The sequence below is a fragment of the Haliaeetus leucocephalus genome, unplaced genomic scaffold, assembly GCF_000737465.1.
Source record: "Haliaeetus leucocephalus isolate CR32 unplaced genomic scaffold, Haliaeetus_leucocephalus-4.0 Scaffold101, whole genome shotgun sequence".
Classification (NCBI taxonomy): domain Eukaryota; kingdom Metazoa; phylum Chordata; class Aves; order Accipitriformes; family Accipitridae; genus Haliaeetus; species Haliaeetus leucocephalus.
Window position 1 is genome coordinate 2,609,201 of NW_010972537.1, and position 24,775 is coordinate 2,633,975.

Below are 24,775 nucleotides of genomic sequence, written 5' to 3' on the forward strand. Positions count from 1 at the left end.
GGGGGGGAGGAGCGAGCAGGGCCGCCCGCCGAGCCACCACCCCGCGTCACGTGACAACGGCGCCGCCGCTTCCCGCCGCCCGCACCGTACCACGTGTCTGGGGGAGGGTGGTGGGCGGGGCTGCGCTCTTAAAGGGGCAGCAGAGCTGCTCCAGCGGGTTCTCCCGCCCCCGGGGCCGGGTACCCGTAACCCCCCCCAGGCACAAACGACATCGCGCCGCTGAGCAAAAGTGACTTTATTGGGCTTTCTCCACCTCCCCCCCGCCCCCCTTCAAGATTTCTCTGCAGAAGAGGCGGGTGCGAAGGCGCAGCTCGGCCCGCGGGGTTCAGCTCTCCTCCTCTGAAAGAGAAGAGAAACAGTAATGAAGGGAGTGCGGCTGGGGAAAGAAAACCACCCCAAACCCACCCAAATAATCCCTCTCTGTCAAGGAAATGCCACAAAGAATGAGAAAAAAACCAAGCTTGCCACCTCAGTGTGCTGTCCCCCCCCACCTACAGACCTGTCCATCAGCCAAGACCACACACGCATCATTTGGAATTACACAGGTTATATTCCAGAGCAAATTACGCAGTGACCTAAAATTCCCATAATAAAACCCAGAGCAGCCAGGCTAAGCTTACAGCCTAAAAAAAAAAAAAAAAAAAGCTGGAAGGTGTTTTTCCTATCACAGAAGCAAGAGCTCCAAGGTCCCAGCGGTTTCCCACTGTCGACAGAGCACATGCAGGTCACGCATCCGGGAGCGCAGACGGTTTTTGGCAGCAAAGCAAAGGCAGCGGTTCTCCGCTGCGGCACCACCAACCCTCCGAACCCCCCGACTGACCGACTAGCGATCGCTCCACTTCCCCAGTCACTTGGTAAAAGCCTTCACCGAGTTACCTCAGTCAGGCTAGGTCACCACTCATTTTAAATATGTCTCAATCTTACAGTCACTCCCATTTCTAAAACTGTAGTACAAAAAATACCCCAGTACCAATAGAAATCGGCACCCACCCACTCCCCCAAATCCTGGGGCCGTTGAACGAAGGGCTCCTTGGTAGGCTTCGTTTTCCCAGTCGGTGCTCTGGACCTGGGTCCTCTCCCCCACCCCTGCTAAAATCAGTCCTGGCTCAGTATCCATACAGAGGCACGACATCCGCGTTTCCAACTCTCTGCTCGGTTTGCTTCCGCGTACTCCCAATGTCACCCACACCTTTTCCACCACCGAGCGCCCATCCTCGGGACCACACATCCTCCAGCCTCGCTCCCCTCTTGTCATTGCACTAGTCAGATCTCACCCTTTAGATCTGGTCTTTTATCATCCGGACCAGCAGAAGACTGAAAAGCATAAATCACCAAGTATGCTACGAACCTTCCTCTTCCTCTTCTTCCTCCTCATCCTCCTCATCTTCATCAGAGCTGAAGGTGCCGTCAGGCAAGCTGTAGATCCGGATCACCTGCTTGTTGGGGTCCTTGAGGATGAGGTACTTCCCCTCATCCAGCTTCATGCAGATGTCGATGACGCATCGCAGGATGCCCCAAGCATTCTCTATGCTGAGGTTAATCTGGCTGGCAAACTCATTTGGCTTGAACTGCTGCGTGCCCAGGATCACGTGGCGGGCAGAGTCCTTCACATGGTAACGAGATACATACCTAGGGGGGCAAGGAGAAACCAGAGGGGTGTCAGGAGGTTAAGCCCAGCAAGCAGAAGAACGACTCCAAGAAAAGCAGCGTGATCATCTTAGTTTTGTTTTCTGGGCTGAGAAATCCTAATACTCCAAGAGGAGATCCAAGAGGATCTCCTGGCTACAAGCTGTCAATCATTAATGTACCTGGAATCCTTCCACCACCCCAAATCAGATGGGGTGGTACGAAAGATACAGGTTAGTCCCACAGATAAAAATTAAGCGACAGCACGATTAGCCAGGAGTTTGGAATTAAACAGATGCAAATGCATCAGTCCCATACCTGAGGACGGAACCTGAGATTGCAGAACCACCAGAACCGAGTTAGCAAATGCCTCTTGTTCGTTATCCACAGCACAGGCTCAACTGATTTTAAGCCGACAGTTCAAAAAGGGCTGTGGTGATACCTCCCCTCCACCCAATTTCTCAGTAACAGGGCACTGAGGATCTCAAATCAAATTCCTGACAGGTAGCACAGTCACTGCATTTATTTCCCTTGTTGGCAATCTCGGCAAACAGGCCGAGAGCGCCGCAGAGGCCGCCTGCCCGTCACATGCTGAGGTCTCACAAGGTCAGTCGTGACAGGGGGCACATCAGCCAGATGCTGAGGGGAAGCAGCTTACACCAGGGCTGGTGTGCTCACCGCAAGCTTTCCCCTCTTGGCCACTCAAAATGCGGGGTGCTTTTATGGTTACTCATTCTACAAGTGGTTTGCTTTGACACATACTGGGTTAAATCATGGAAAATGCACCTGAAAGATGTTTGGTGTGAAAACGCCATCTTACCCGAGTTTAAGATATTCTGATCCAGCCAGCAGTGCGCAACATGTCCAGCGGGCTAATTTGTAGCTGTTGTTTTTCAGCTCGGTGGCAATCACAGCTCCTCTCTGAGAGTCAAGCTTCTGGCGCCAATCTACTCCATTGCAATACTGAGGGGAGAATCAAAATGAGGGTCAACCCAACAAGCCAGCAGCAGTCATCTCTTCAGCCATCCTGACATCACACAGGGAAGTTCCTTCTGTCTACCTTACGATCCCATAAAAGGGAATGCGAACAGCAACCTACAGGGAAAGCCCTTGCACCGGAAAGGAAGAAGGGCAAAGAGCGGGGGCTGGCCAACATTTGCGGCACTGGTTACGAAGGGAAGTTTGTGAGGGAAGAGTTCACAAAGGAAACATGGGAACAGACTGGCTACTGTACTGGACACCTGGGGACAAGAGGGTTCAAACCAGCTACCCCGCATCTGGGGGAGAATCGCATCAGCACGGCTTGCCCACCAAAGTTATGCTCCTTTGGTGGAAGGTAACCACCCGGGGAACACCGCCAGATGTTTGTCTCATCTTGCCTGCTGTACCTGGCATGTCAGGCAGCAGTGAAGCAGTTAGATCTAGCTTTGGGATCTCATTCTTCCTCACCCTGGAATCCCACTCGTTCAGTGTTTTGATGTTGATGAATGACACTTCTCCATTAGCTCCTGTCATCACTCCGTCATGTTCACAGCGGACAATGAGATCTATATCATCTCCCAGCTTCCACCTTCGGTATCTGCCAACAAACAATCCAGCTGGTTATTTCTGACCCTTGTTCTCTTCCAGATCCATGCAAGCCCTCAGCAAAATCCCTTCCCCCCCTCTATCTGGTCACTGTGAGGATGTCCAGGAATGCCTCTCGCCGTAAAGCTTCTATCAATAAGACTCCTAACTTGTTTTGCCTCCGTATAACTCTGACATCCTGCCCCCCTGCCAAACCTGGGCATCAGAGAGATCAACATACCTGTATGCAACAGAGGCTACTTCATTTTTATCCATGTCATCCTCCACGAAGGGATTTGGGTTTGGAAACTTGTATTTCTCCTTTCCCTGCAGAAGAAAACAGAAGGGCAATGTTAGGAGAAAAAACCCGAGAGAGCTCTCCCCCACTGGACAAATATTCTCTTATAGCACCAGTAGCTAATTTCCCTTATGTAGAAAACCACTAAAATATTAAGACAGCTGATGAGAAGCCTCATCTTCATGTTAGTCACTTCGCTGTAAGCGGTACTCCTACTGGCACTTCAGCTTCACGAAGTGTACTCGGAAGCCTGCCTGCTTCACCAACGGTAATGGGATTGCTTCTTTGTAGAATAAAGGTGAAAATCTTTCCACAACAAAGTCACACTGCTCATGAGAAGTAATCCCACCTCTTCCAAAACTGAAAGAACATCAGTGTAACATACTTCTGTCAAGTGAAACGCTTCTATGCTGTAGTAAAGCAGCCTTAGTGACGTCTCTTCTTGAGACTCTCTGAAACACAGACCCTACCACCCAGCACTGCTCGACCTTACCATCCTCAGACACTGCTGGGAGAAGTTATGATTGATGTAGGTAGCTTCCATGGCAAGGTTGCGTGGAGAATTAAAGGAGTTGCCCTCTTCCTGAGGGGGCTCATTGGCTGTTTCACTCACTGTCAGGAGGTCTGGGAAGAAAACCAGACACAAATGGTTATACCTGGGGGAGTAACTATGTCAGCTTCAGTGAGTCTCTAGCCCCACAGTGCAGCAGATCAATACTGAAGTTACGCCCACAGCTAGCAAGTGTACTGCAGTAATTGGGTTGTTCCAGGGGTCTCAGTCTTCTACTCAAAAAAGCCTAAAGAAAATCAGACCCTTTACCTACTGTAACAGAAATTTCTTTCAGGACTTTTCCTCACCAAAATCTGAATTGTCCCTCTTGTCAAAGAAAAGCTTGGATCCAACTCTCTGGACAATGATGTCCCAGGAATAGACTGAGCGAGTGCAGCTCATCAGTGTGGCCAGGATGGCATCTGTGGCAAACACATTCCCTTGGGTCTTGGCCAGCTACAGATACAGGAGGAGGAGAAAAACTGTTTCAGCAACAACAACAGACACCCTTTCCCTTCCCCAGCCAGGACGAGAAGCATTAGCAAACCAGACTATTAATTTCTTCTCCCATGGTGAGAAAGCTAGACTGGTAGGTACACCACCGATTGTTAGACAAAGTCTGAGGTACTACCCAGCAATCCAGGCCCACCCTCACCTAAACAAGGAAAAACTAAGAAACTTCTATTACAAAAAGTTAATTCTGTTGGGAAAAGGCATGGCTCCTTATTGCCAATCAGGTCACAGAGAGAAAACTCCAAGCCTTCCTCATCTCCAAAAGCAGAAACATCAAGAACCAGGTCTCTGACATGGAAGTTTCTTTCCCAACACAGCTCAAGTACCAGTCTGCTTGCCCTTCCAGAATTACAGCTTTTCCTTGGCCAGCATTCCTAGTTTGGCATTAACCTAGCTCTGCCTTGGACATAAGAAAAATAATGATACCAGCTAATGCTTCTTCTCCTCTGCAAGCTTAGGGATCTGGAATTTTTCTGCCCTTTTCTTAACTTTGGTCTGATGGCGACAGCTGGTCTCTAACAACAGCACGCACTAAGAAATACACTATTGGGTTTTACAAACCAGTAAACGTACCTTTCGGATAACTGGGTCATCAGTAGTAGTGACGGTATGGAAAATGCGCTTAATACTCCTCAGTAGCTTCTCATTCCTTGTTGTAATGCGGTCAAAGGCTTTGTCATAGTACTCTAGGGCTCCACAGCACTCTCTGCAGAGATAAGAGAACCATTTTGATACCCTCCCTACAGAGACCACCACCCATGAATCACAGGGGACTGAGGGGCCTGTTGGGTGTTCCACCCTCTTCCCCTCCTTTGGGTACCTCAAGGAGAACATTGGGACCAGGTCAGGAGGCCCTTGCCCTCCTGCCTTCCAAAAATCCGGTCAGTTCAGGCAGCAAGCAAACAGCTATTTTAGGAACTCACATGTCCTGTGGCTCCGACACCTCCAGGTAACGCATCTTCATCAACCGAGGGAAATCCATCTCTTCTTTCACCTCCCAATCACTGCGAACTTCAACAGAGGAGTCACGAGGCTTCTGCTGTGCAGCCAGAGGTAGGACAGATAGAGAGAGAAACAGAGACACAGCACATCAGGATTTGTGCAAGAACAGCTGCCCCATGAGCGCAGCCAGTAAAACCAAACCATCACAGGGGGCAGAAAGCTTGCTAGTTTACCTGTGATTTTTGGTCCCATTTCTGCCTCACTCCAAACTGCTTCTGAAACTTCTTTTGTAGGCGCAAACGATCTCTAAAATGAGAAATATGAGAAAAGCCATGAAGAGAAGTTCTTGAGTCCTACACGCCACAACCATTCCTATGCTTCCAAATTACCATTAGAGGAACAATGCTTTTAGGCACTGAGCTGCTGAAACGCTTACTGAGCTGTTGATCAAGGTGCCCAAGGCATTAAAAGCTCTATTCTTTACTCTTCAAATATCTTCATCTCTAAATCTTGCAGCGCAGTTTTCAGAAGTTTAAAACGCTGTATTTACTTTCTAAATATGATTAAAAAAATCTCCTAAATTCTTAGATAGCTGTTTGAAGTCCATGCTTGTAACTACCGCTGACATCAGCAGAACGTCGGGCTTGAAATGTCCTGAAATTCCTCTTTGCTGACTGTTCGCTCTAGTGGGTTCTGTTACAGTAACTTCCTAAATTTATCAACAGTCTGCTCACGGACTCCAACCCAAGTACGGTACGCTTATGTCTGCAGTCCCACCTCTCCTTCTGCTTGGCACTCTTCGGCAGCGTCTGCATGCTGAACTGCAGCATGTTCCGACGGTCCTTGTCTCTCCGGAGGTTCCTCTGCAGAAATGAAGGAAAGAAAAAAAAGAACATTTTAGTTGCAAAATAATTCTGTGCTGCTGACGCTCTCCTTTGAGCCCGTTTCTGAAAAGACATTACCTGTGCAAATCGCATACGATTCCTCTGGTATGCTGTTTTCTGTGTTCGTGCTGTATCCACCAGTTGGAAGCTAGTCTCATCCTCCTCATGGAAATAGGCATATTGACTTCCACCACCAAACTGTGATGAGTACTTGTCTGGAAATAAAACAAAGCATCTTGACACCAAGCTTCTAGGAAAAAACCCCAACCCTTTGCCCCTTTATCCCCTGGAATTCCCTCCAACTGCTTTCACCTAAGTCTGATGCACAAATCGGCACTCCTGCCTTACGCCAGCATGTTCTCTCCCCCTCCAAGCCTCTCCCTGAGAAGCCCCAGTCATGAGGCAGTACAAAAATCAGGAGTAAGCCCTAAGGACAGGGAGAGCTCTCCCAAGCGTGAGGCACACTTCCTCATTTAAGCAGCCTCTCTTGCTGAGGTGCACAGGTAACCACCAGAGTGGGTGTGAGCCATGAAAGCAGGAATGACGCTTGAAGAAAACTTTGTAGGAAATAAACCACGGGAGCAGCCACCAGACAACACGTACTCGTATATCTTTTATCTTGATATGTGGCTCCTGTCCAATCAGCCACCTAAGGACAAGCATAAACAGTCAAAATGAGCAAGTCAAATGTGACATCTTCCCCCCCAGCCCTGACTTTATATATGCAGGACTTCAAGAAGGCAGAAGCAAATACTGCCATACACTCCAGAACTAATCTTTTCAACTCCCACCTCCGCTCCCCAGCCCTGCTAATTGTTCACAACTGTGCTATGTGTCAGGACGCACTACGAAGGGTGTCAGAAGAGCAGCCACAGGAGTAAGAAGCGAAAACGTTCAGCAGCAGCCCAACGCGCTGTGGCATGACAGAGGTACCTTTCCCAGGCGGTCTCCTTTACTGAAGGGCTGGTACGGCATGTCCCTGAACTGCTCGGGCACAGCACATGGGCCCCAACCAGAGGGGTTGTCCTGGATCACGGGTGTCACAAACTTCGCCATTTTTTTAAACTTCTAGAGAGGAGAAAAAGCCAAAAAAACCCCCAAAAACAAACCAAGCCAAACCAAACCCTCAGCTGCCGCACGCCATGACACCCGCTGCAGTTGGGTCACCGGGGACCGCGGCCTTGTCCCGGCAAAGACCAAGGCGCGGTGCCACCGTGAGGGGAAAGCGGGGAGGCCACCTCCGCCCGCCGGGCCCGTACCGAGGGGATCGGCCGCGGTTGGGACGGGGAGACCCGTGTGTAGGGGGAGGGACGGGGAGCCGGCCCCCACCGGAACCGGTGGCAGCGCCGGGGCGGGGCCGGGGGTCCCGATACCCGCGAGAAGGAGGCGGTAAGGACCGGAGGACGGCCCCGGCACCCCCCCTCACCTGCGGGGCCCCGTCACGGCGCCGATGGCAGCGGATGACGATGAGGATGATGAGGCGGCGGCGGCAGCGGGCGAGGAAAGAGGCCTCACGCAGCCCCGGCCCGCCCTTTCTGCGTCAGCGCCGCGCGACAGCGGTGCCGCCAAGCGCCGCCGTCGTAAAATTAGAAAGGGAAAAAAAAAAAACAAAAAAACCCCCACCCGACAACCAAACCGCAAAGGAGGGGAGCGCGGCTGCCGTAAAGCGTCCCCCGCCCGCAGGGTGCGCAGTACGTTACGGCCATAGAGGTGCAGGAGGGTCAGGCTAGAAAAGCCGCGGTGCTCGGCGGGTGGATGCGAGCGTCTCTATGATCCATTCCGCCGGCGGACTGCTGGGCCGGGCCGGGGATAGCGGCGGCGGCGGCCGTGGCCGTGGCCGTGTCTCCTCCTCCGGTCACGCCATCCGTGGCCGCCGGAGTTTCTTTCCGTGTTCGGTTTACGTGGGCGAGGCCGTTGGAGCCGCCTGTCCCTGCTGCTGAGGGCCCGCGGGTGGTGGCCGGGCGGGGAGGGCGCGGGGGCCCACGCAGGCCGTGAGGGTGTGTGTCCCGTCTGTCTGTCTGTCTGTCTGTCGTGTGTCTCCCCCTTTATTGTGCCTTCTGTCGTGACAGTATCATTTCCCGACGTTTCGCTCCCTCTTAATGAGCGCTTGGTACCAAAAACGCGTAGGAGTGGGAAGAGAGTGACGTTAATGATAGTTAATTTGCCCCGTTGATTAAAAAGCTTGGGCTCGGCTTTTGAGTAGAAAAGCTGGGGGTGACACATGACAAAACCATTTACTTTGCACCCGGCTGTCACAAAGAGGAAGAAAACAGTGTTTTCTGCGCCTGCTGAAAGCATGGCAGCTCAAACAAACGACGGCGATGTGTCAGAAACATCTTCTCCGGTGGTAATGATTAAACTTTCTAGAAATGTGGAACTTCTCCTAGTGGAAGTATTTAAGCCGACGGTAGGCAAATGTCTGTTGGGAATGGTTTTGGTGTAAATGACTCGCCCGATAGCAGCGGGATGGGATAAGTTGTTTTAACAAATTTCCTCCTCCTGTCTGTCCTCCGCTCTTATGAAGGTAAATTGGGCTTCACGACCACACAAAGGACAGCCCAATCTCAAGAGTATATATATTTTTTTTCCCTTTGGAAGAGCTTGAATTCAAATTACATGGCCTAAAATCATGTATTGGAAGAATACTGATCCTCAGCTTAGTCAAATGATGGTTTCAACTATTAGCATGCAGTCCCCGTCTAGTTGTGCCAGGTTGCTCTACAGATACAAGATGGAGTGACTGTAAAGTCTGGCAGGTAAATTCCTGTTTTGACAGATAAAAATGGAGATGGAAGTTAAGAGATTTATGGCTTTGATAGAGAACAGACTTAGAGGGCTCTGGACAAGGCGTATATCAATAAAGCCATGTGTCAGGACAGGAAACATGACTTAATGCTATGCCTCTTAATTTTCTCACACACACACAGCCTCCTGAAATAAAAATATATTCCAAACTCTGCAACGGTTTTGTAGAAAAGCAGGTACTTTTCAGGTTGTAGTTGCGTGATCATTCAACTGACTTTGTGTTTAGAGGTTGTTACAAAACACTTGTCTTACTCTGAGAGGTAAAGATGTGCGAAGAATGAGAATTGCAGTTGCCCTTGCTGTATTCGCAGTGTGGTATTCAAGGTTTTGCATTGTCCCTGATGGTTTTCCTTGACCTGCTGGAGGGGAGACCTGGGGCTGGAAGTTAGGATTCAGCCGTGCGGCCTCTCTAGGAGACCATGAACCAGCGATTTAATACAGCAGTGTCTCAGATCCCTGTCTCTGTAATTGGGATAGTATTTCTTCTCAGGGAGTGAGGGCAATAAATCATTAAATCTCAGATGTTCACATGCCAGAGTGATTGAAATTTTCTCTACCCCTAAAAAGAGCAGGATCCAGTTTACACATCTCTTCAGCTAAAGACTAACTCTTTAGAGAATTTTACTAGGTATCTTTTACCTAAGAAGAGTCTAGATCAATATTTTCCAGGCAGAGAGGTGTGCATTTTCTTCTTTATTTACCGCTTGCAATTCCTCCTTGAGAAAGAATCGAAGCCGCAGCAGTCTTTGCTTTGCCAAGACACCCTGCCATTAATCAGAAGTGGGATTATTAAAGCACTTTTCCCTGCTAGCGAAAAAACCCACTTATAGAAATACAGTTTATAAAATACAATTTGTAACTGTCTCACCTAAACAGCCTTTTTGGAGACAAACACCATTAGTGCTGGAACTGCCTTGCTGGTTGCTGGCGGTGGCTCGGTGCGATCACAGCTCCAGGTGACCCCCACAGTGCCCGTCCCTCACCCTCCCGAGACAGGGCAACGAGCTCAGAGGGGCTGACTGCTTAGGAGATGGTGATAAAAAGACCAAGAAGTTCTGAAGAGAAAACTGGACTAAAGAATGAATGAAGAGAAGCAATGACAAATGGACCGATAAACCAAAATCCTGTCCTTTCCATGGCTTCCTCTTCACTCCTGAGCCTGCATGAGGTGCTTACAAGAGGATGAAACGCTGCTACTGTCTCCCAGAGACGTTGGACCATGTGCAGTTTGGGCTTAGCCCATCAAACTACCTTTTCTGGGGACAGAGTTGGGTATAGGAACTGGTTGGAGGAAAGAGTATGAGTAGGGAGTGCCCGGGGCGGGATAAATGCTCCCCTGGGCACGGACATAACCTTCCAGTTTCTTATCAAGGGGAAGAAAGGTTCTAAGAAAAAATTCCAGTCTTGAAGCAGGTGAGATTTGCTGCCACATTTAGGTCAAATTTACTACAAGAGGGGAGGGAGCGGGTCTGTCTCACATTCCGCTTTGTGCCAGGCACCGCACCTCCCGTCTCCTGTGCCGTGCTGCGACTCTCGTCCCGTCTTGCTGGCCCCGCATACCGCTGCCGCAAACAGTTCGCTGCCCGGCCTCCAGCTTTCGTTAAAGGCACGTGAGATACATCGTTTCCCGGAAAAGTACTCAAAATACACTTGCTTGCAATCATTTGATCCTTGATCCATAATTTCAGTTCATCAGTTAATTAATCACTTAATCAGTTAATAAGGCTAATCACTCCTCCCTGGAAGACGCTCGTGAGAACAGCCAGGATAAATTGCTCACATCTGGTTTTCTGTTCTTGTCTTCCACTTCTCTGTTTTTGGGCTCTGTGCTGGTGTTAGCAAATCCATAAAAGAGGGGCTCGTTCCAGTCCAAAGCCTTCACCACCATCAGCCTCCACCATGGTTTGGGGCTTTTTGGAGAGCTGTTGCTCTGTGAGCTGGCTCTGTGTTGAGCAGCAGCCTCCTCCTGCTGAGTGATGACAAGATGCAGCTCAGGCAGTGTTCCCAGAGGTTTGACAGGTTTAGATGAAGGAAAGCAAGTCTGAGTGCCCAACCCGTTAGGGACCTTTCCTTAGAAAATAGATCACTTCTGCCTTGACTGAAGATGCCTTGGAAAGCCTTAAAACAGGGGTTGCTTTCCAGCTTGGGTGACTGTACTTCCACTCAGAGAGGCAGCTGAGGATTGGAAGACTAATGTTCACATTAAAACACTATTTTCCAGCAGTTCCTTTTCTCACTGTTATAACAAATGGATCAAAAATAGCCAGCTGGGTTCGTTTTCCTCACTAAACAACAAACACACCGTATGCCTGTGCCATATGCTTAGTCTCTGCTGCCCCGCGCTTCTTGATAAACCCAGAAACCAAGGGAAATAGTCTTCAGCCTTAACGCCTTCCTCCGGCAGAGACGCCTGACATTTACACACCTCTTCAGGTCAGACTCTTCTTCCGAAGTCATCGTCATCGTCTTTAAAGCAGCAAAACTCACTGCTGGCTCCTGGGCTCTCATTGCAACCAACCTTGGCCGTATATGAACTGGCTCCTGCCACAGGCTGGTGTTCACAGGCTGGGAAGCCCTCCATCCTTCCCTGGCCTTCCTCCTCACATCCCATCTTTCCTGTTGCACTTTCATCTGCCTTCTCGGTCTGCTGTTCTCCCAGGCCAGGTGCTTCGGTGCGACACATGGCCTCCTTTCCAGCACCTTCATCCCTCTCCTGGGTGTCCTGGAGGCTGAAATATAAACCTGCCCTCCTCGCGTGGCAGTTGCTCGCTAGCTTTTTCAGGGAAGTGCTTGACTGGATTTTCAGGAACCCTGGAAAAAAGGCCATAAAGCAACTTTACTGTGCACGTGCTGCGAATCTGATTTTTAATTTGCTGCCTGTGCGATCTGGTGGGGGTGGGAGCAGGTGGCACCTGGCAGATTTGCTGCGTGTGTTCAGACCAGCCATGTCCATACAGTAAGGTCCACACAGGGAATGTGCTGAGTTTATTATTCTTGCTAGCAGATAGTGCTTTCTCTGTGAGGCTTTCTCCCTCTTCCTTCTCCTGCCATGCTGAGCTCTCCCCATGGCTGCTTGGCCGGAGCGTCTCGCCCTCGAGGACGGACAGAAACCTGGCAAGGGCAGGCTTCTCCTTCTTAAACCATGTTGCTTCTGTAGGCTGGGCTCAGAGCCTGGCCTTGTGTTGTCTGCTCCTTCCATGCTACCAGGAAAAGCCACGAATTTATGGCGTACCCGAAAATTATCTTTCTCTGAATCAGTGCTGTCTCTTGCCTGGCTTTGACCACTTTTATCACCAGTGTCAGATCTCTCCCAAGGCTTCTGTAGCTTTGACTGTCAGGGCCTGGAGCACATGTATCGTCGAAGAGGCAGCGTGTATCACGCTCCGTCCTCATCCTCGGCTGCTGAGCACTGCCCTTTCCAGAGCTGTAGAAGGAGCCCGGGTCCCGCTGTCTCCTTGCAAACCGTCAGCAAGATTGCCTCCTTTGATCTGCACTCAGCACTGGATTTTATCCCAGCAGCCAACAGGCTAATTCCACAAGTTTATTCTACAAAGCTCAATTAGAGCAGCTGGCGCCGGCAGCGTCCCTGCTGGCTCCGAGCCTGCGGAAGGAGAGGAAGGCTGGTGCAGTGGCTGGGGTATGAGCTTCAGTGTCCACAGGCTGAATTGCAAATCCCCACTCTGCAGCTGTGTCCTCCAGGCCACCCCAGTAAGCTTCCCCAGTGGGAGCTCGGCACCTCCATGCTGCACAGGGAGGGACAACATTTCCCTGCCTCACCGGAGGAGAAATACATTAGAGATGCAAGCTACCGCGGTGATGGGGAACTGTGTCAACAGAGGCAGAAGCAGCATCTGGGAAATGCTGCATAGATCCAGCCGGACCAACGGCAGGGAAGAGGATGAGCCCCGGGGTGATGGAGGGTGTGAGACACACCGTGCCTTCTCACCACTGAATTAGCGGTTTGCTTTTCAGCTGCAGGAGCCCCGCTCTGTGCCCTGTGGTTCTCCGGTGCCTGAGTTATATTCAGCGCTGCCCTGAAAAGGATCCTGGTGTGTGTGAGCAGAACCGCAGGCAACACGGGCTTTCTTTGCAAGGGCCCTTGCTCAGCACAGAAGCGCCCACAGTTATTTCCTTCAACATCATCAGTGTTACGATAACCTCTGTGAAAAATCAGAATCTTCTGGGGCTAAACATGCTCTGCAAATGCTCCTGCCTGCCTGGTCCTTCCTCTGGAAAGCTTACTGTTTTATGCCAGCCAGGCAAAGAGGTCTGAGCAGGACATCAGGGGGCAGAAAGAGAGTCCAGGAGATTTCTGCTAGGGAGCAGAGTCGAACCCTCTTTGCGCAAGACCTAGTTATCAAGGCAGTAAGGAGCCGAATGCAGATGCTACCTATGTATAACATGCTGTTTCCCTCCCAGGGACTCTCAGGAAAGTCCCCACAAAAGAGAACAGTGGCAAGGGACATGCAGCAGCCCAGCGAGCCCGCGGTTGCCATTCCCTTCCCTGCCCCTCAGTAAGTCAGAGGCAGGGCTGGCTGACACGCTTGGCCGGGGACAAATGTGCCTCTCGGGGTACAGGGAGTACGGAGCCTCGGGGCTATTTCTTCCTCTCCTCTTGAGCAGATTTCAGCACCATCTGCTCTCTTCTGTCTTTGGAGGAGTCAGCCGGGCGCTTTTGTCCCTTCTGGCAAAGCCGTGCTGCGTATGTCCCCCATCGGGCGTCAGGCACCCCGAGGCAGCCGGGAAGGATGCACGCTCTCAGCCTTGCTCCAGAAAGCTCCCACTGCAGCAGCCCAAGGTCTTTCTCTCCTCTTTCCTGTCCGCAGCCTGTCCCTCTGGATCAGGCACTTCCCAAGGTCGCAGCTGACTCCCAAGGTCGGGTCCAGGCTTTGCTGTGGCCTCTGCAGGAGGGGATGGGAAGGGGCTGGGATTGGGGAGGGAAGGGACCTTCCCAGCACCGCTAACTCCCCAAAAGGGTCCACGAGCAGTGCCAAGCCCTCAGGGGAGAGCAGCAGGGGCAGGGGGAGATGTGGGGCTCCCTGACCTGGGAACTGCTCTGTGGGATTGCTCTTTTCTCTGCATGCGTGAAGTATCTCCCTGCTAAACACTCCTGAATGATCCCTGGCCCGGCACCAGCCGGAGACAAGAGGAGCTGCAAAATTTTGGGGATGAGAGGTGGGGAGGCTTGCTGATGGCTGGCAGGCAGCTTGCTGGTACATGCTGCCTCGAACTTCATGGCCACACCAAGCTCAGGGTAAGAGCTTTGTTGTCTGCCCTCCCGTCCTAAAGTCATACCTGCCCGTGGGCTGGCTGGAGCCTGTCCCGGGTGGGAGCGAGCTGAACCCCCACGTCCAGGTCAATTAGATCATTCTGTCCCCTCTGAGCTTCCCTGCTGGAAAAAAAGTGGGAATGAGGGGAAGCAGGTAGTGAGGAGCCCCGGAAGCCTGGAAATGGTCCCCGGCCCCCCCTGTGCACCAGTGGGACACTGGGCAAGGGTCCCATTGCTGCATCTCCTGTGGGAGCTGTGTGGATGCTCCAGCTCCTGCTCAGTGCAGCTTTGAGACTCCGCTGCTGTGCCGAGCTCGTCCCACGGGATGGCACTGCCTGCTCAGGAATGGGCAGCCAGGCCGGCGCTCCTGGCAGGCATAAATTCAGCAAATTAAACGGTGGTGGCAGATTCTGATTGACAGGTCCCTAGAGAGCAAAGTCCCTTGTTTTCTCCATCCCCGAGGGGATCATGAGCAGCAGGAGGAGCAGCAGCAGAGAAAACCCTTTCCCAAGCCCAGCGCTTTGCCCTTGCAGATCTGTTTCTGGGACTCAGCCCATATCCGTATATCTTGACCCCTTTGCTAAAGCTGCCGGTGCCAGGCCAGCCAGCTCCTTCACTGCGGACTTTCCGCAATGTCAAGAGCCGACCGCTGTGGAGATGCCGAGGCCGCCTTGTCCGAGCCCTCGTTGCACACGCGAGCCGCTGCACCCTCATTGCTCCGTGCCCAGGGTGCAAGGCCCGGGGGTTTCAGTAAAGGGCAAGCGAAATGAGGCCAGCAGGGTTTGGCGTCATTCGCACGTTACTCCTCTCTGCGGCGTAAAACTGGCACAAATGACAACACTCTGCCAGAACGGTTCACATCTGCGTTGGCTCTGCCGGAGCCAGGTCAAATCTGGGATTTGCAGCCTGGGAAGACGAGGGATGAGCGAGCACCCAGCTGCCAGTCTCCTGCCTCTGCTGCTGTGCCCATGGGAAGCAGCATGGCCCATTGGGGTCCTGGCTTCTCTGGCAGGGTCCTCACTGCAGCTCCATGCTCGGCAGGTCCTCGGCACCTCTTTACCAGCCTGTGGTTTTTGGCTTTAGGATGGAGTATCCACCATGGACACTGGGACATCACAGATGTCTGCCCTACCCTTGTGGGCACAGATCCCCAGGAAAAGGTCTTTTTAGGACCTGTCCCATGTCCCGGGGACAAGTCCCTGTCCTCTCTCCCGGGCTGGAGAGGAGTATCTCCTCTCCATGGGGCATTTTGGCTGCACGGTTGCTCTGGAGCTCTGCGGAGCCACCGAAATGTGGTGTGGGTGTGCTCGGTTTGGTCAGGACTTCTTGTAAATGCCCTGCCTGCGTGAGGAGCAGCATAATGGGCCGCAGCCCCCACGGAGTCCAGCTCCATGCCTTAGCTTAGCGAGAGGGATGACTTGTTCTCCACTCTTGGAGGGAAAACTCAGGCTGGTGGCATTTAATTCATATCCCCTTAATCTGTACAGGTCCTTGGCTACTCCTAAAATTTACCCTCCCTCTGCCTCCCTTCCCTACCAAAACTGTTGCCTCTTCTTTCTGTCTCTCCAGGGGGTGTCCAGAAGGGCCTGGGGAGAGGAGGGGAGAAGCCCCCAGCAGGTGGAAGGCACCCGGGGAGGGAATGCCGAGTCGTCTGGAGCCACCTCTACTCTTGGACAGACCTCCAGGACATTCAGCTGGCCTGTCCTTTGCCAGCTTTGCTCACCTACCGGCTTTCATTAGGTTGACTGTACCTCCTCACAGACCCCCTTTCTCCATCAGCTCTCCTTCTCGAGCCACTCTCCATCCTTGGCCTCGGTGCTTGGCTTTTGAAAGGTGAGATATGTGGCTGTCTTCCTCCCCCGTGTTATTCCTCACACGCAAGCAAGACAGTAGACTTGTGTGTCTGACGCTTGGCCTCTCTCTGTAGTCATTTGGCACTAAAAATTATCTGCAGAGAAAAGTACTGGGCTCCATACCTGGGTCTTAATTTCCTCCCTCACCAAACCATTATTACTAATTATGGCTCCTAGGTGTTTAAACCATTTGAATGATGCTGTTAAATGCCCGGCGTTAATTTAATAGCCAAGTATCTGGGTTTCCCCACATGAGGAGCTCTCAGAGCATCTCCCACAGAATCAAAACCCAGCCAGCCCTGGCTGTGGTCCATACGAGAGAGGCAGCAGAGGAACGGTGAGCACACGTTAATGACAGACCCACCAGCGCCAGGAGCCGGGCGTTACTCAGCAGGAATCGCTCCCTTGCCCCGTACCGTCCCCCAAAGGGACCCCCCTCTTCAGCCACGCTGCCTCCACAGCTATGGAAGACCTGGCACCGCTGCCAGCACTGGCCAGCGTTGCTTGGGCAGAGTGTGCTCTCTTGAGCTTGGATCCTTCTCCAGAGCCATCCTAGGGGATCGCTCTCCCTGGCAGATGCCCTGCCTGCCTTCCACCCATCCCCAGCCAGCAGTTGAGAGCGTGTCCTCAGATTTGGAGGTGGGGGGGGGCTGTCAGAAATCAGCCCCATGAAGGGTTGGGTGCTGCTTTCATGAAAGCAAGGAATGACCATTGCCCCCTAGAGAGGTCCCGGGGCTGGGGTGTGACGGGGACCTGGCTGAAGGCATCAGACCAGGCTTTCCCTGCTGCATCTCTGCTCCTGCTGCACTGCAAAGGGCCTGCTGGTTCTCCTCCTCCACTGCTGGGACTTCTGACTGGTGCAGGGGGACTTTTCCAACCCAAGTATTTTAACTTACCTCTCAGCCCCGAGTCTTCAGCATCCTCAGGACCTCAAGTGGCTCAGTGCTGTGGAGGAGAAGACCCTGGTGCCTTGCTCACCCCTGGTATACCCAGGACCTGCCAGAGCACAGAGCCAGCACTGGGAGAGGCAAGCAAGTGGCACGGGGAGCACTGAGACCCAGGAGGGGCACGGGGTAACATTTTAGGGTCTCGCACCCACCCAAGCGTTAATGTGCCCTGGGAGAGAGGGGGAATGAGGGCTCCCGCCCATGCACAAGCCCTTTGCTTTCAATGCTGCCCCTTTAAGACATCACTTAATATGACAGATTAATTAGTTAATGTTTGTAAAGTGCTTTGAACATGAAAAGTGCTGTATAAGTGCTGAGTATTAGTATTAATTATTATGGCATGGAGGCTGGCCCCATCTGAGCAGCATTCCCCACGGCTAATTTCAGGCCGGTGCCGTTTCGCCGCCTCTCCCACTCTGTTGCCCCATCCTGTAAAAGCCAGAGGGAGAAGGGGAGAAGCAGAGAGGAAAAAGTAGGACCATCTGCATCCTGCGAGGAAGGAGAACCTCATGGAGTCATGTAGGGGGGGCTGAGCCATGTACCCTCTCCGCTCCAGGCAGGGCATCGCGTGGGAACCGGAGCCGCATCTCCCCAGTGCCCCACTGGCATGGGGGGACACACGAGGGAGCACCCTCTTGCCCCCAGCTCTGCAGTGGGGCCAGGGTTGGAAATATCGTCGGAAGGATGGAGAATATGCGGGGGGGGGCGGTTCTCCAGCTCATCCCACCCATGCCTAGGTGGGGGCAGCCAGCACTGGTGGCAGCTTCAGGCAAAGGGGACGAGGAGGGGGTGAGAAGGTTTTTGGGGTCTCTGAGCTAGACGAGGCGGGGAGGCGGCTGCGTCCTAGACGTGCACGTGGCAGGGTCGGGAGCTCCCCGGCGTCCCCCTGAGCCGGCGCCTGGCCCGCTTTGCTGCCTCTCCCCTCCTCGCGCCCTCCTTCTTGGCAAGGCTGCTGCTCCCGGGAAGGGTCCCTGGAGGGGGAGCAGAAATGGGGCGGCGGGTGCCCCCAATTACCCGGGCGGTGAAGCCTCCTGCCGGCTGGTCCGTGAAATGGGTGTGCTGGCAGGCGTTGGGGGGGTGGGTGTGAGGTGCTACCGGGGTCCCAAAGGAGAGGGGTGAGCTGGAGAGGGGCTGGGCTGGAGTAGGGGTTGGTCTGGGAGGGTCAGAGCGGGGACCCACTGGTGCCGGCCGTGGGATCCCATGAGGTGCATCGGACGGCGGGGAGGACCGTGGTGCCATGATCGCGCTGCGACCCGTGGGTGTCTGCCGGGACATCTGGAGCCCGGTGTGCCTTCACCCCATTGCCCCCCTGCCGCCGCCGAATTAACCCCCCTGGTCCCACCTGCTCGTTCAGCTCTTGGTCTCGCTGGCCCGTCATGGGTCAGACCCTGGCCGCGCTTCGGATGGGCTTTGTCACTCAGGTGTCTGCCCTTCCCTGTCACCCCTCTAATCCGGTGGTGACGGGGTCTGGTGGGGATCCTGGTCCATTCCAGAAAGCCACGGAGGGTCCCACAGCGAGCGGGAGCCCAGCGGAGAGCGAGGGGACCTTGGCACGACGCCGAGCATTTCCACCAGGCAGCCACTGCCAACCCAGCTACTGAGGAAAATCGCCAGAAATCCCATGAGTGGCTGAACAAAACCCCAAAACGACATTAAGCCCACGTTCTTTTTTCTTTTTTGAGCCCTCAAGCCTGTGGGAATTCTGAGCTCGCTGGCGGTTCTTGGCTTGCCACCATGAGAGCTGCTGGTTTTGGGTGGGAGTTGGGGCACCATCCCTCGTGGTACCACCACCGTGGGAGGAACGGGACAAGAGGAGTGACGCTGGGGGCTAAACGGGGGCTGGAGCAGATGTTTTGGAGGGCATCAGGGAAAGCCCACATGCGTGACTTGGGTTTACCCGCACTTACTTCAAAAAACAATTGTGGCAAAGCCCTCTCCTCTTGCCTTATCTTCCTGCTTGTACCTCGAAGACAGGCTTGAGAAGAGCGGTTGAAGCAAGACCATCCACTGAGTTGCCAAAGAGGACAAAACTCTCTGCAACAGTTGATTCTCTTGCTGGGTTTCCAGGTGCTCCTCCGGCACAGTGGAACAATAAATCCCCCCCCCAATAAATCCACATAAACGAGGACCAAGTTATAAAAAAAAAAATCTTTATTTCATGTACCAGGATTTTTTTTTTTTTGTCATTTTCTCTTTTTAAAATTTTTTTTCTTTTTAACAATCTGAAAAAAACCACGAAATAAAGAAAATGGAGGTTGGTTTCTCATACTGGTTTGAGCTGGACATGAGCGACCCCCTCGAAAAAAAAAAAATTTCCCCACCAGCCCTCACCTCCTGCACGTGCTCTCCCCCTTTCCCGCCTGGCCCCGGGGGGGGCATGCTCGGCCCTGTGAATGCTCCCCAGCTCCGCGCGGCGTCGGACGGGCGAGGGTGGCTGGGGATGGAAACCCCAACGCCGCTCTCCCTCGACGCCGGGGGTCCGGGAAACCAGCTTTAACTTATTCCTTGGGGGGGGGTGGGCATCGGAAAGTGGGGGGGTGGTTCCCTGTGAATCTTTTTTAAAGGGCTGGAGGGGTCACGGGAGGGGATTTCAGCGACGCGGGGGTCTGGACACCCAGCCGAGCCGCTCGCATCCTCCTCTTGCCCTGTGATGCTGTTTTTTGGGGGTGACCCCCCCTCCCATGGCTGGCCCCCCCCCACCCTGTACCTGGGGAGGGGGGTTAAAGCAGCGGCGGCAGGGGGGTTGCAGGGAGGATCAGGCTGCTTTTAAGAAGAAAACCCGCTGGGATGCAAAGCGGGGGACTGCGCAGCTCCTAAAACTGGAGCAACGGGAACGGGGACGGAAAAAAAAAAACCAACAACCAGTCGAAAAGTGGGTCTGAGCTGCCCAAGGGCTCGGCGGCCCCATCCTGCAAACCCTCGGCCTCGCGCCTGCCCCCGGGGTGCTGCTGCTTTTGGGGAGCAGCCCCAAAAGGAGCCCTTGTCCTTGCCGCAGCTCATGGGGGTGTCACAGAGGGGTCCCCCCCCTCCACGCTCCCCTGCCGCCGTCTCCCCTCCTGCTTGTATCCGCGGCGGCCATTGCGGGGGGAGCTGGATTAAAAGCGGTTCCTGGCACCCCCGGTACCCCATTTCCCCCCCTCCGAGCATGGCAGGGAGGGAGGGGGGCTGCAGCCAGGCCAGGGGTCCCGGTGTGGGACCCCGGCGAGGTGGGGGACGAGGGTAAAACCCAGCAGACGTGGAGATGCCCGACGACTTCGCGCCTCTCCCTGGCATGGCCGCCATGACTTGTGGGGGGGGTCTCAGGCCCGGAGCGGGGGTCTCCCCAGGATGGAGGCCGGAGGGGGTTCGTGTGTCGAGGCCGAGCAGCCGGTGGCCAGCTTTGGGTCGGGGGGGGGGCTTGGCCACGGCCAGGGTGGGCGAGGAGCCATTTTGTGGGGCAGCAGGGTGGGCCTCACCATACCCTGACATGGCCGCAGCCCCGCTGGTGGGACCTAAGGGGGATTGCGGGCAAATTTGGGGGGCCGGGGGGGCACGCGTCTGCCCTGGGGAGCCTCCGGAGCATTCACAGGAGAGCGTGTCTGCACGAGTGCTGCCCTCCCCGCCATCGGCACGCTGCCCTCGGCTTTGGCCTCCCGCGGCCCCCCCCGCTTCCCACCGCAGCAGCAGCATCCCAAAGGGATGGGAACCCCCGTTCCCCTCCGTCAGCCCCCCACCCTCTGCCTGAGCCTCCCACCCCGCTCCCCGCTGTCTTTTCTCTTTTTTCTTTTTTTTTCACAGTTTAAAGCTGGAGAAAACAAAAATGAAAAGAAAAAAATACTATCTGTTTTTCTTGCAAGTAAATCCACTTATTATATTTACATTTATTTATAGCTGTTGTTTTATTAAAAAAATTGCCACTTTTTTTTTTAAGAAACCTTTTTTTGTCCTTTTTTTTGTCTCTGTGTGTGTGTGTGTGTGTATCTTTATTTACTGTGTCTGCTTTTTGTACTGTCACTGTTAACCCCAGGGTCCCCAGGGCCGGGGAAGTGGGGACCCCCCCCTGGGGACACTGCAGAAGGGTGACTCAGCATCGGCTCCTGGACAGGAGTCACTCTGAACCCCTACGGACCCACGGGGGACGAGCGGATCCCCACGGATCCCGGGGGAACGGAGCGGATCCCCACGGATCCCGGGGGAACGGAGCGGGTCGCAGTTGACCCTGGCGCCCCAGGATCCTCCGTAACTGGCCCAAGGACACCAAGTTGCTGCCACCTGAACCCCCATCCCCTGTCGCCTGAGGAGCCCATGCTGGGTTAAAGGTAAGTGGGAAACAAACCGTAAAATTAAATAATAAAACCCCCCAAAATCCAAAGAGCTGCCTCCTCCTCTTCCTCCTCCCACTTGATTTATTGTCGTTTGTTATTTCTTGGTTCCCTTTTATTTTTTTTTAAGTCTGTTTTTATTAAATGTTAAAATAATGGTACATGGGAAATCATGCATTTTCTTTTAAATTTATTTCTATTTTTTAAATCTCTTTCGGTTTTAAAGTTTTTCTTTTTTTTCCTTTTTTCTTTTTCTTTTTTTTTTTTAAACAATTTTTTTCACTGTCGTCTCTTTCCTCGAGTTTCCTTTTCATTTGTTTGTTTGTTTTTTTTGTTCTCTCGCTTGTTTGTCTGCTTATCTGCTTGTTCGTTGGTTGGTTTTTTTGTTGTTTTTTTTTTTGTTGGTTTTTGTTGTTTTTTGTGGATTTTTTTTTTTTTTTTTTTTTTTTTTGCGTTGGGAAGGTTCCCACCCCCCCAAGGGGCGCTTCCACCTCCTCCTCCTTCCCACCCCCCTCCTGCCCCCTGCTCCCTTCCCCCCTCCCCACCCCGCAGCCCACCCCATCTCCTCCTGCCCGCTCCTGCCCCATTTTCAGCTCCTGGCGACGGCTTCATACCGGGGTGGTCCGGCGGTTGGCTGTGTTGGTGTGGATAGAGTCCTTGTTCTCTTTCTGGATACAGTTGTGAACCTGGAGGAAACTGTTATCCCTGTCGGAGTTGTAGGTGGCGGTGGGGGTGGTGGTTGCCTTCAGCGGGTCCCTGGTCAGGGTGTACATCGAGATCTCTGTTGATGGGAGGGTGTTGAACCCTTTGATCCCGACGGGAGAGGCATCCCTGGAGTGTGAAGGCTCGGTGGAGCGGGAGCTGGAGCGGCTGCGTCTCTGATAGCGGTACCGATAGCTGGGGATGCGGGTGATGGCGGAGGACTGGAGGTAGTCCGTGGCACGAGCGTTGGCGCGCAGCTGTTTGTGCCGGTCTATGAACATGTGGACGGCCAGCACTCCCACCATCTCAGCTATAATGAAGGACAGGGCCCCAAAGTAGAAGGACCAGCCATAGGAGTAGCTGTTCTTCTTGGAGTCACTCTTGGAGGGGTCTCCAGCGTTGGCTGATATGTATACGATGATGCCAATTATATTACTCAGACCTGCCAGCCGGCCGGCGGAGGAGAGAGAGGGAGACGTCAGGAGGGTCACCCATGGCAGCGGCGGGGGCCGTGGGGTTGAGCCCCTGCCCCCAGGAGTTAGGGACGGGACGTCCCCCAGCCACCCAGCCCCTCCCGGTGGGCAGCTTTCCTTGGGGAAACGGGGCAAGACCCTCCTCGTGTGCCTGCTGCATCCCTGGACTGCGCTCCTGGCTGGTCCCTGGATGTAGGGAAACCCTCTCCCTCCAGCAGCTCCCAAGCAGCAGGCGGGGTGGAGAGGCATCCTTGGGAGGCTGCTTTCACCCCAATTAAGGCTCATCCAGGCTGGGAAACACACGCGCTCCTGCCTGGGCAGCAGGATGCTCCTGCTGGATGCTCCAACTGGGCAGGCTCCCCCCACACCCCCCACCCCGGAGCCCATCTCCGGGGCGTCAGGCCCTCTGCATCCCTTTACCTGCAGACACGAAGAAGATGCCGGCACTAAGGATGATGTTGTGTCGGGTTTTGTAGAACTCGCTGGCTGCAATGCAGAGTCCACCCATGAAAAGCAGAATCACGCTCAGGATCGGGAAAATACTAGAGGCTCTAACAGCCCCTGCGGAGGAGAGAGGGAGAGGGGCAGAAAGAACAGTGCAGGTGTGAGAGAGAGGAAAAAAGGGCACGGAAACGGTGCCGGGGCGAGGGGATGGGGGGACGCGAGCACATTTTGTGGGTGGGGGTGAAGGGCAGAGATGGAGGGCAACGTGTGGGGAGGGAGTAATTCGAGGAGGGATAAAGGTGTTGGGGGACGGAGGGAAGGAGAGAGAAACAAAGTGTGTCAGAAAAAGAGAGCGGTCCGAAGCAACTCTCCTGCGTCCTGGCCACTGCTGCTGGTGGGGGCTGTGGGGCTGGTGGCTGAGCTGGGAGCCTGCCCGTGCTGCCTGTCCCCCCTCACGCTGTCTTTTCCTCTGCTTTTGGGGGGACTATGGGCTGGAGGGGGAGCCCCAGCACCATCCCGTCTCTCCTCCTGCGGGGTGCTGCCGCTCAAGCCTGCTCTTCAAAGAGCAGCAACCCAAATGCTTCCCGTGGAGCTGCTCAATCTCAAATCCTCCCGAAAGGGCATGAGCATCTCAAGGAGAGAATTTTTTTTTTTTTTTTTTTTAGGGCTGGGAAGGAGCTCCTGATGCTGTGCACTGCTCTGCGGCTGCAGTGAGGACTGAGAAGCGAAAGTCCCAGCCCTGCGTGCAGAATCGCGGGGCTTATCCTAGTGGTTAAACGGCTGGGCTCCTTCCAGAGGGCAGTGATGGGTTCGGATGTGCCAGCTCCCACACACGCACACTCTCCATCGGTCGATACGGGAAGAGCTCAGCCAGCAGAGGGCAAGGGTATAGATGCACGTATATGCTCATACGCACGTGCAAAACATACCCCAAAGCTTCTGGGGCGACTCTCTCATATTCATGCAGCAAAAGGCCAGGACTGTGTAGACGTACACCCGCGCACGCACACACTGCTCGTGGGCTGTTCAGTGGGTACCAACAGTCTGCCTGAATTCATGTTGTCAATATTCACGTTTTTTAACTAGGAAGGCCTTCCCTCCTCCCTTCCCAAGAGAAAGTAAGCTGTTAAAGTGTGAAATGAAGCCTTGCTTGATAAAGAAAGGTATCAGATGGGCTGGTGCAATTCTGCTTGTGGAGCAAAGACCTGGAAGGGGGGATGAAAGCTAATCCCTCCTCGCCTGTAAGAATGAAACCTACTGAAGCAAGCGTAGGACTTTTTCCTACGCAGGCAGAGACCCTGTCAGTGTCAGGATCCTACCAGGCACAAGCAATCGGCTCTTTGAGGGGGGCCCTAGCCCACTGCCTGTGCGTGGGGAGTGCAAAAGGCAGGGTGAAACCTCTCTTGCTTGCTTTCCAGTTCTGCCTGGCTGTGTTTCAGGGAAGAGGATAGTGATAATAACCATCTTAATAGCTTCTGGAAAGCAAGGTGGGATTTGACAATGGGAAGCTTGAATGGCAGAAAGCAAACATCAGGCAGACATCCACTGTTCAGAGGGTTTCTAGAGGGATGGTCGGTCAGTCCCACAGCCTGGCCCTGAGCG

At 53.7% G+C, this 24,775-nt stretch overlaps 3 protein-coding genes across 5 annotated transcripts in view; all 3 read right to left on the reverse strand.

Annotated features, from left to right (window-relative positions):
* The window catches only part of FOXRED2 (FAD-dependent oxidoreductase domain containing 2), an 8,950-nt gene extending 8,707 nt beyond the window's left edge, over nucleotides 1–243 (reverse strand). The window contains exon 1 of the mRNA XM_010585392.1: nucleotides 184–243. Within this exon, the coding sequence (XP_010583694.1) occupies nucleotides 184–212 (29 nt within the window). The 5' untranslated portion in view covers nucleotides 213–243. The remainder of the gene's footprint in view (nucleotides 1–183) is intronic.
* Nucleotides 221–7,954, reverse strand: EIF3D (eukaryotic translation initiation factor 3, subunit D). 2 transcript variants are annotated; one of them, XM_010585391.1, is made up of 15 exons: nucleotides 7,806–7,954; nucleotides 7,313–7,447; nucleotides 6,983–7,028; nucleotides 6,458–6,594; nucleotides 6,273–6,358; nucleotides 5,729–5,801; nucleotides 5,477–5,589; nucleotides 5,127–5,259; nucleotides 4,349–4,496; nucleotides 3,984–4,114; nucleotides 3,434–3,519; nucleotides 3,076–3,205; nucleotides 2,447–2,589; nucleotides 1,349–1,629; nucleotides 221–339 (listed from the first exon to the last, which is right to left on the reverse strand). In XM_010585391.1, exons 2-15 carry the CDS (start codon nucleotides 7,433–7,435, stop codon nucleotides 326–328), a joined length of 1,644 nt encoding a protein of 547 aa, XP_010583693.1. In that variant the 5' UTR covers nucleotides 7,436–7,447; nucleotides 7,806–7,954; the 3' UTR covers nucleotides 221–325. The 2 variants fall into 2 exon arrangements, with proteins under 2 accessions (XP_010583693.1, XP_010583692.1); XM_010585390.1 differs by having other exon boundaries at nucleotides 5,477–5,592.
* A 13,926-nt stretch (nucleotides 7,955–21,880) lies between these two features.
* CACNG2 (calcium channel, voltage-dependent, gamma subunit 2) overlaps nucleotides 21,881–24,775 on the reverse strand; it is a 52,437-nt gene continuing 49,542 nt past the window's right edge. The window contains exons 3-4 of one of the 2 annotated variants that reach the window (XM_010585393.1): nucleotides 23,150–23,290; nucleotides 21,881–22,698 (exon numbers count right to left, since the gene is read on the reverse strand). In XM_010585393.1, coding sequence (XP_010583695.1) covers nucleotides 22,163–22,698; nucleotides 23,150–23,290 — 677 coding nt within the window. In that variant the 3' untranslated portion in view covers nucleotides 21,881–22,162. The remainder of the gene's footprint in view (nucleotides 22,699–23,149; nucleotides 23,291–24,775) is intronic. The other variant, XM_010585395.1, reaches the window with a different exon arrangement.